This window comes from Vulpes lagopus, chromosome 11 (genome assembly GCF_018345385.1).
Source record: "Vulpes lagopus strain Blue_001 chromosome 11, ASM1834538v1, whole genome shotgun sequence".
Taxonomy (NCBI): Eukaryota; Metazoa; Chordata; class Mammalia; order Carnivora; family Canidae; genus Vulpes; species Vulpes lagopus.
The window spans coordinates 67,187,992-67,198,337 of NC_054834.1; the positions used below are offsets into that span (position 1 = coordinate 67,187,992).

Here is a 10,346-nt window from a genome sequence, read left to right on the forward strand (position 1 = left end):
AATCTCAGTTTCTGCTTCTTGCTTTTATCCTGTTGTTACTGGGAAATTCTGAATGACATCACAGTGAACCCTCTTGGTACGTGGCCACTTTCTCTTCCAGGGTGTCCCAAGAGACCTCTGCAGGCTTAAGAGCTACCTCCACTAGCACAATATATGCCGGGTCTTTGGGAAAAGCCCCCTGGATCCCCAGAGCCCAATCGCAGAGTCTTGGCTTATTGGTATGCATGGCACCGAAAAACACCTAGATTAACATCTAGCACTCGTGAGAGTCTGCATCTGTCAAGTTGCTGGTGTACCTCCTCAGGGTTCTTAGGAGGCATTGGAACCAGAGGTTGAGGACATTTATAGATATTATTATTATTATTATTATTATTATTATTATTTTAGTAACATCATAGCAGGGATTGGACCCAAAATATCCCATCAGGTCAGGAGATGAAGAGTGACAAGTTGAGTGAACTGGTGACACAGAAAGCATAGATGTCAACTGTATTTTCCCTCTGGTGGCACCACTGATTTTTAACCCTCTTCTGGATTAGAGCACTTGGTGGTCACCCGTCCTCCTCACCTGAGGGAATCTTTTCCTAGTGTCCAGCCCAGAGCCACTCCTTAGGTAGAGACAACAGCCTGGCTATCTAACCCACCCTCCTTAGCTCTCCTTGGCCTTGAGTATACAGGACCCTTATGCAGATTAACAGTCAATTAAAGCCTTTGTAATTAGTGGTCTAATTGTCTCATTAGACCATATGGCCTTGGACATGGTGCTCTGGGGAGATTGTTGGATAATCATGGCAGCTGTGAACTTCTGGGTGGGGATACCTCAGGCAACACCACAGAGGCAGTGTGAGAAAGCACGTGGCAGTGCGACAGACCCCCAGCAAGTCCGTGTTCCTTATCCAGATGGTGTCATCCACCTGACTTAGGTGGTTAGTAAGCAAATCCCAGGTAACAAGGGCATTCCTCTCGGTTCATTGCAAGGGCAATCGTGCAATCCTGCCAACTACACTGATTGTTTTGTGCTGGTCTCAGCCTGTCACCAAGAAATGCTGCAGTGGGACCGAGCCTTGTGGTTCTTAAGATTCCAAGATACCCTCCAGCAATAACCATCAGAAAACATTGAAAAAAATAAAGGTTTATTCCTTACAGGATCTGGAAACTACACAGCACACCTGGGGCCACACAGTGATGCGGGAGTGGGGGTGGGTGTGGGGGAAGGGAGAGAGACTGAGAGAGCACACACCGGCCTGGGGCTCTGCTTTTATTGGGGTTGAGGATTTTGTGGGCTCACACTTTACTGGTGGATTCAGAACATCAGAGTGGAAATTGAAAGTGTAGGAAGAGGAAAACGACGACGACAACAACAACAACAAAACAAATGACCCAACCGATCAGTTACTGAAATCAACCAAGATCTTTAAAACACAGGCCCCCTCCCCACTTGGCTCTCTGTCCTGTCCTGTGGCTGGCAATCTCTGAAGTGGATGCTTTAGCCATCAGAGCTAAGTCAGGCACCTAATTTGCAGAAAAGAACACCAACAGTAAGGGTTTACATTACAATGTCTTACTCCCACCTTTAATGAAATTCACTCACTTCAGGGCATCAGACCCTACTAACCTCATTAGAAACCTCGGTGAATTAGAAGACCATGCCCTCCGGCCTTTCCCCATGAGGGGCTAAAAACATCAGGGATTACCTCCAGGATATGGAACAGAATGTGCAACAGAAGGGATGGGGGCATGAGGGCCATCCTGCGGCCACAGGGGATTGGTGAAGGGAGGAGCAGTTTCTTTCAGTCCTAACTTCATGGATAAAGCAGAATGGTCAGTTGATGGCCTTTGACATAGTCAGTTTACATTACCTGCACAGGGATCAGATTGGGGATGGCACAGCACCACTGAGGTGGGAAGTTCAGAGCCAGGGCCCTGGCTCCACCAGCCCCCAGGGGATGAAGCTCTGAGAAGGCGGAGCTGGGAGGGCTACCTGGCTCCACCCCCCCGAGGGCTTACCTGAGTCACTGCTCAGTATCAGGGATTGGGGTGGGTGTTAACGACCCTGCCCAACCTGTAAAAGCTGTATGGCTCCCCTGTGTTCAAAAGTTGGGAACACAGGGTGCGGATGGTGGGGAGAGGGTGCTTTCCTATGATGTGCCCCATTCCCAGGCCTATTCCCAGAGGTTCCTGGGGTTCCTGGGCCAGGGTTGGGCACGCGTGATCCTTTGTGCCCTTCCATGGGGCCTGTTGGTCTCGACACAGAGAAGAGACAACATGGGTCTGTCTTGTTTCCTCCCTTAGCCCAGCCCACACTCTCCTCTAGAAGGCTGATTTGTGGGGTCAAAGCTTCACTGCATCCTGGGACCCAGAGATATGAGGTTTCCCAAATCCCTTCAGTTGGCCTGTGGTGGGGTCACACCCCCATCTCCCCTGAGTATAAGGGAAGACTTACTGGTGTCCCTTAAAGATTGTGGCCCATCCCAACTCCAAAGGTCACGTGGAGGTAGAAGCCCTTGGAAGGGGAACAGGAGGGGGTGCCGCACTTTCTCTTACTCCCTGAAAGCTAGTGTTTTTCTAGAGAATCTGTCTGTTCCCCTGGGGTCCCTCCTCCCTAAGGGAGGACAAAACCCAGAAACAGGAAAGGGGGTTGAGATAGGTTTGGCAACTTTCTGACATCACTTGAAAACACTGGTTCCGTTTCAACCACCTGATTGTGATCACGTTTGTAAACAGTACAAACAGTACTCCCTCCAGACGACATTCTCAGGGTCCAGAGAGATGCCTTCATGGCTCTTCTGGCCTTACCCTGGGCATTCTCCCTTATTGTGCCATCCCCAGGTCTCTGGAGGAGCTCACACCCCCATGCTGCTCTTCTCATCCTCTTTGGGGCTGGGCTCCTCCTGAATCTTCTTCATCTCCCAGCCCCTGACCCAGGTGTAGGCAGAGGAACCCCCCAGCACCATCATGTTGCTTGTCCACCAGAGGAAGCTCTTGGTCTCCTCGTAGTAGAGCACAGCCAGCACCGTTTGGGCACAGGCTTTGGCCGTGCCAGACACATTATGGGTCAGGGGGCTGGTGAACTTGATCTGTAGACCTGTCACGTAGCCGATGGCAAAGCCAAACAGGCCGCCCAGTGTCATCATGCCCCAGAAGTGGGTGCTGCCCAGCTGGGAAAAGTTGAGGAGGGTTTGAAGCTCCCCCAGCAGCAGGAGCAGGGGCAGGAAGAGGACACAGGCGTTGACATTGTTGTAGAAGGTCAGGCGCCAGATGCTGCCATCCACTGCCGGGAGCACCTTCTTGGTGTAGATGGCGTTGAGAGAGACGCAGAGGCTGGCTAACACGCCAAAGAGGGTGCCCGTCCAAGACAGGGTACCCTCAGCCCCCTCCTGGTCCACACCAAGCCAGAAGCCACCTGCAGTGGGGAGAGGAGTAGGGCAAGGGGCGTGAAGATGGGGAAGAGAAAGAGAATTTTGCTACCAGAGTTCACAGACTAATGCTGCCCTCACCGTCCCATCCTCCAGCCCTCTCTGCAATAAACGCTCTATGATGTGCAGAGCACCACACAAGGGCTGGGAAGTGGCCCCGGACATGAACGCTTTCTCAGGAGCTTACATTCTAGCAGAGGAAGACATTAAAACGATTCATTTCCCAATTATTTCTTTAATTACAGTTGTAATGAGGGTCATAAAAACAGTGCAGTGTGCTCAGAGAACCCATAACCCAAGACTGTGCTGGCCTGAGGCATCTGGAAAGTTGTATCAGAAATGAGCTCCAAAGGGCTGAGTGCTTCATGGTTAAGGTGACCCTGGGTAAGTGATTTAAGGTCTCAGAGCCGTGGCTTCCTTGTCTGTAAAATGGGAGCCTATAATGGGTTAGAATCACCTGTGGCCGGACTCTCTTTGGGACACTCTCATCTTGTGTCACCTCCTGCTCACACAGCTTCCATGGCTCCCCATTGCCCACCATCAAGTCTACGCTCTTCAGCCTGGCACACTGGGCTTCCCGCACCCTTCCTTGCCTGTCTCTGTCCTACGATTGTCCCAAGTTGTCTCTCTCATCTCCCTGTTCCTCATGTGGGGACTCAGTGTCCTCGTTCATTTCCTGCACCAGAAACACCCTCCTCCTCCTTCCTGGGAAATTTTATGCATTCTTCAAGGTCAAAGCTGGCCTCTCAAGGGAGTAAGTCTTTCTTGATACCTCCAGCCACCCCCGCCCCCCCCAACTCCTCCTGGCCTCTCCCTGCCTGGGCTTCCCTGCAAGACTCCTTGCCTGCCCTAGGCTGTTAGGCACCTGCCCATCTCTTTAGTGAGGCACCACCCTCCCAGGAGCCAGGGGCTGAATCTTACATGGGCTGTATCCCCTACCACAGCATCTGGAACATGGGGGAGGACGAAAAGTTTTGGTGTCAGAGAGATTTGGGGTTCGATCTGGTTCTGCCATTTAGAGCCTGGGTGGCCTGAGGAAGTTGGCTTAACTTTTCAGAGCTCCCATTTCCTTCATCTTAGATGATATGATAACTTTCTTGACACCCCCCCCCCCCCCCAAGCAAACTACTTCCCACCTCGTAACCAGGTCTTCCTAAGGTACAGATAGATCTGCTCAGGTCCTGTCCTGGCTTAAAGCCCCTCCTCACCTACTACCCCAGGAAACATACCAACTCCCTTAACTTAGGCAGCCTCCTGTCTGGCGATTCCTGCTCTGGCCCAAACAGGAAGAAATGCACAGGTACTTAATTCTGCCTAGAACATTCTCTCCTCACCCCTTCCTTATACCCCTCCAGTACTTTCAGAAGGCCTGCTTAGATTACCCCATTCCCAACCCCCTCTTCCTCTCTACCCCCACTTGGGTTTCCTCTTCTCCACCCCTCACTTGGGTTCACTCTTCCCCACCAGGTTCCTTTCTACAATCCAATCACAGCCTCACCCCTGCAGCATAACTCACTGCCATACATCACCACCATGCCTTCGGAGCATAGGCACCCCATCTGCCTTTGCCAAATTCGCATCCCCAAAGTTTAGCATGGTCTCTGGCTTGTGCGTGGCCATATTTGTTGAATGAATTAATGAATGATGTGAATGGAGGTTGTTCAGGAGGTGGTTTTAAAGGTTGAAGGAGAAAAGGAGTGTAGGCACTCATGCATGGTATTTTTTTTTCTTGGCAGAACCTTTGCCAACAGGTATCTATAGGCCTGCTCTGGGAGGATTAGCCAGGGCACCCTCTGTCCCCTGGCTCCTTGCTTTCCAAGTCCAGAGGGGACATCCACCATGAGGTTCTGCATCCTAGAGGGGCTTGCACCCAGAAGGAGCTCTGAAAGGTACAATGAAAGGAGCAGTGACCCAGGAATCATCACCAGAGACCCATCTTGAGGGGAAGCACAGCAGAGAGGGGGGCTGGGTCTGGGGCAGGCAGAGAGCACCAGCCTCCCCGGCCCCTGGGCCCCATCAGTAGGGCCAGCGAATGCCCTTTCTCAGAGCTATCACACCATCAGCTACTTTGATTACTTTTAGGACTTGGGCCTAGTTTCCCTAGTAACTTCACTTTTCCGCATGCAAATTCTCCCTGCCCCCCATCCAGGCTCCCCTCTCCCTCTGCCCCCTACTCCCAGGGTCTTCATGGCCAAAGTGGAGATCCAGTGGGCATTTGCTAAGTGAGCCCTGGGACTCTGAGGGACAAGTGAAAATCTGCCAGAGGTCTCAGCTGCTCCTTCTACCCTAACTTCAGCCTTGTCCCCTCTCCCTTCCTGGATCTGGACTGAGTAGTCTGAGATCCAGCAGCTGGTCAATGAGGGTAACATTTTCTAGGACGGGTGGCAGGGAAAGGGCCCCTCTCCTGCCTGCCACCTGTGTGCCTCAGCCTGAGGACTCTGAGACACCAGTGAAGAATATGTAGGTCAATCAACATGAGCTTGACAGCACCAGGAAAAACAGGTTCGAAGAAAGACCACGTTCCTGGATATCAGAGTCCTGGGAGGATTCAGAAGGAAGTGGGTGCACTCTTACCCAGAGTAGAGTGCTGCAAAAAACCATTCTGTGAGGATGGAAATGTTCCGTAATCTGCGCTTCCAAGACAGTAGCCACTGGCCACATGTGGCTACTGAGCACTGGAAATGTGGCCACAGATTCACACTCTAACACCTGCAGCTGAATGTTAAACATGTCACTGAAGTTGAATTAAACTGAAATAGACACATGTGGTCATGTACTGCCTTGGAGGGCACAGCTGCAATCTCTAGGGCACAGGAGCAGAGTCGGGGGCGTTAAAAGCATAGGCCTGGGAGTCTGGCCAATCTGGGTTTGTGCCCCAGCCTGGCTACTTTCTAGCTGTGTGGCCCTGGCCAAGTACCTTAACCTCTCTGATCTTCAGTTTCCTTGTTTGTATGGAGTTAATTAGGGAGATACTACCACCGAGGGGATCTCCAGGGGAACAAAGAAGATGCCATATGTGAATGATTGGCACAATGTCCCCATCAGTAATTCTTCTCTTCTAGGGGTCAACTGTGGAAAGACAGCTAAGACCTCACCAAGCTTATTTCTCTTCACTTTCTTAGCCATGACTATGAGCCTGCAGGCCCAGACGGTGATGTATACTTATTATAAGATGTATTTTCCTCTGGAAATAGCACTGGATAGGGAGTCAGGGCCCTTGAACCCCTGAGAAGCAATAGAGTGGACAAGCATATGGAGCCAGCCTGCTTGAGATCAGACTCCAGCTCTGCCACTTATCAGCTGTGTGATCTTCAACAAATTACTCAACTTCTCTCTATCTTGTTTTTTTTTTTCCCCTTTGTGAAATTTAGATTATAATGCTATCTTGTTATGAGGGGCCCTGGCTAGGCCTCTAACTTGCTGGGCCTCTAACTTATTGTCTCTGGGCCCAGACTCTTCCTCATATGACTCTGTGCAAGGGAGCAGGGACAGACAAAGCCCAAAGATGCTTGGCACGGTCGCTCCCTGAGGTTTTGGCCCCCGTTCCCTCCCCTGCCCCCACTCCCCATGGTCCTGGCTGGCCACTCACCAATGATGATGCCGCAGGTGAGCAAGGCATAGAAGGAGGTGGTCTGCTTGAGCAGCAGGTAGGATAGCAGTACATTGAAGACGGTGGTGAGTGAGCGGCCCACGTTGTAGAAGGCCACCCCGACATACTTGAGGCAGAGGTTATTGAAGGTGATCATGCCGATGAAGACCACTGACAGGGGCAGGACACTGCGGGCCACCCTGAGGTCCAGGCGCAGGGTGGGAAAGTCCATGGCACCAGGGCAGAAGGCAGCCAGTGTGCTGAGGCTCTTGCACAGCAGCGTGGTCACCAGGCACTGGTAGAAGGTGACGAAGATGGGGGTGTCCAGCTGTAGGGAGGGGCTGTCCAGCAGGTACTTATTAAGGAACACCATGGAGATGGAGGTGACCCAGTAGAGGGACACCACCAGTGTGATCTGCAATGCCCGTAGCAAAAAGGGCTTCTCCTTGATGGCTTCTGCCTCTCCCAAGGGGTCGGAAGCCCCCATCAGTGCCATGTGCAGGATCCTGGACCGCTTCAGGGGGGCCCTGTTCATGGTAGCAGAGGAACCGGGTCACCCTACCAGAACTGGAGTACAGGGCTGTCAGCTCCCGTCTGCCTTCTGCAAGCCGCAGCCCTCAACTGTCAGGGGGGGGATGGCCTAGAGGCCTCCCCATCCACAGGCTCTGCTTTGGCGGGAGCCCCACCACCTGCCCCCACCCGGAGGGGCTCATGAGACAAGACACGAGAGGGGGGAGAGGAAGAGGCTCACGTTAGACAGAAGACCTGTCAGGGGAGAGGGGGCCGGAGCCCGGTAGGGACGGGTCTCAGGAAGGAGGGGGAGGGGGAGGGGGAGGAGGAGGGGGCGGAGGAAGGCAGGGCGAAGGTGCCGGGGCGGGCGCAGGGCGGCGTGGGGAAGACGGGGAGGCATGGGCGTTTGCAGGGAGAAAGGGGAGGCGTGCAGGAAGCTGATTGGAGGGGGCCGTGCGAGGGGTTCGGGAGAGGGGTGCAGGGAAGGTCAGAGGTGCCCAGGGCGGGGTCCGAAGGACGCGGGAGGAGGCCGGGCCGGCCGCAGCCCGCAGCGCGCCGCCCCCCGAGCCCCAGCTCGCGCGCAGCCCCCGAGCCCCCGGACGTCCGCGGCCGCCCTCCCGGGAGAGGCGGGCCCAAGACTCATTTCCTGACACGCCCCCGACCCCTCCTTAAAGGGCCCGCACGCCCGGCGTCGTCCTTAAAGCCGCAGCCGGCGAGACACCGCCTTCCGAGTCCGGCTCGCGTCTGGGCCCCCGCCGCCTCTCGGACCCAGTGCGTTGCCCGCTCGGGGATGGTGGGGGGTGGGGGTGGGGATCGGCCGCCGCGGAAGGCTTCTATAGGTGCTTGAGCCTCGGCCCCTTTGCTGTAAGCCCCGCCCCCCGCCCAGCTGCATCCCCCTCCAGAAGCTCACTCCCCCTGGCCCCCAGCCCGGGCCCGACCGCCTCCCCAGGGCCTCCGCAGCGCCTCGCGTCCCTGGGCGTCGAGGCCCCATACCAGCCCCCCCAAACCCCGCCCCGTTCCTCTACTATCCCCAGCTCACTCCCGTCGCATTCCCTTCTTTTCTCCCACTTTTACTCCCCCCATCCCTCTTACAGGCATGAGACACCACCCCCCCGCCCCGTGGCGCTCCGTGAGGCCGGAGGCCACAATATCCCTGCAGGACTTCAATCAGTCTGCGCCCCCCACCCCATTTGAGAAGACCTCCCATGCAAGCATCAAGGCAACATCCCCCCCCCTCCACCCCCCAGGCTCCCTTCCCCTTCTAAAAACCCCTTCCCCAAGCCGGGCCCAGCCGCCAGCTCTGGCCCCGGGGCCGGCGTTCCCCGGTCTCGACCGCGACCCCACGCTCACCTCCTCCTCGGTACTGGCCGCCCGCCCGGCTCCCGAGCGCTGCACCTGCAGCGCCGCACCTGCAGCACCGCGCCCAGGGCCGCGCCCCCTGGAGACGACTTCCTGCTCCCAGCCCCAGGCGTGGGCGCCAAGCCAGCCTCGGCTGCCTGCGCCCCACGTGGGCCCCGGGGCGGCGGCCTGACTACCCCGGCCCTAGCCGACCTTGGTCCCGGGTTTCCCGCCAGTCGTGGGAACGAGCCTCCTCTTGTCTCCATAGGCCACCCCAACCCCAGTACCCCGGCCACCCGGGATACCCCACTCCAATCACCGCAGCTTGCATATCCTGGGACCCGGCTTCATCCCTGGCCAGCTGCTCACCCGGGGCCTGCGCTTCCAGAAGTGTGTGCTGGAACCGCTTCCTGCCAAGAGTGAGTGGGGGGTCCTCTGCCCTCCCCCAGGACCCGGGCCTCGGAAGTCGCTCATCAGCCATGGGTCCGCCACTCACCAGGCAGCCTGAGGGCCGACTTCTCCCTGGTTCTTGCTTTGGCACCGACATCGCGGGGTGGCTCACTTCTGAGTTCTCTTTGTTGTGAAAAGAAGGCGGCTGGCAGGACTAAACCAAGGTGTCTCAATCTCCTTGCTTATTACTCTGGCTGGTACGGTTGAAAGTAGGGGCTACTGTCTGTTTGTAGTATTTCAAACACCATTTAATTAGTATGATATAATGTACAGGTGAGATGTCTTAGATTTGCTTTAAAGTACTCAGAATACTCACCAAAGGGGGAAAAAAAAGAGGTGGATAGGCAGGTAAAACAAGATAGGCAAAATGTTGATAATTGTTGAAGCTGGGGAGAGGTACAGGGGGGTTTTAAGGGTCATTTTACTTTTGTGTACATTTGAAAATTTCCATAATAAAAGGGTAAAACCTATGGGGGTACATTTAAAGCCTCATATGCTGGGCAGCCCAGGTGGCTCAGCGGTTTAGCGCTGCCTTCAGCCCAGGGTGTGATCCTGGAGACCCGGGATGGAGTCCCACGTCGGGCTCCCTGCATGGAGCCTGCTTCTCCCTCTGCCTGTGTCTCTGACTCTCATTCTGTGTCTCTCATGAATAAGTAAAATATTAAAAAAAAAAAAAAAAGTCTCATATGCTGACTGCATAAATCCTGCGCCCAGCTTAACACAGGCCTTGGTGGGATATGTGGAGGCTGTAGGGTTACAGGTAAATAAGCACTGTCCAGCAGCCCCATGGCAGGTGCAAACGCCCCAGGGTGAGCCTGCCTCTGGCCTATTCTCTTCCATCAGACCTCTGGCCCTTGCTCTGTGGGACCTACACTACTCTCCCTTCTGGGCCTTTCTGCTTCCTACTTATGGGCTGGTGTCCTGGTGGAGAATGCCACCTGGTCATCTTGTCACCTTTGGGATCAAATTACCCTTTTGGGGACTAAAGGACTGAAAGGGCCTGAACTGGTCATCAGAATCCCACTTGGAGGGTCTCATTCCAG

General features: G+C 54.9%; 1 protein-coding gene across 1 annotated transcript; it reads right to left on the reverse strand.

Moving 5' to 3' along the window:
* Window positions 1–1,116: 1,116 nt before the first annotated feature.
* Window positions 1,117–9,128, reverse strand: SLC35C1 (solute carrier family 35 member C1). Its single transcript, XM_041723213.1, has 3 exons — window positions 8,866–9,128; window positions 7,006–7,532; window positions 1,117–3,403 (listed from the first exon to the last, which is right to left on the reverse strand). Exons 1-3 carry the CDS (start codon window positions 9,117–9,119, stop codon window positions 2,844–2,846), a joined length of 1,341 nt encoding a protein of 446 aa, XP_041579147.1. The 5' UTR covers window positions 9,120–9,128; the 3' UTR covers window positions 1,117–2,843.
* Between the last annotated feature and the right edge of the window lie 1,218 nt (window positions 9,129–10,346).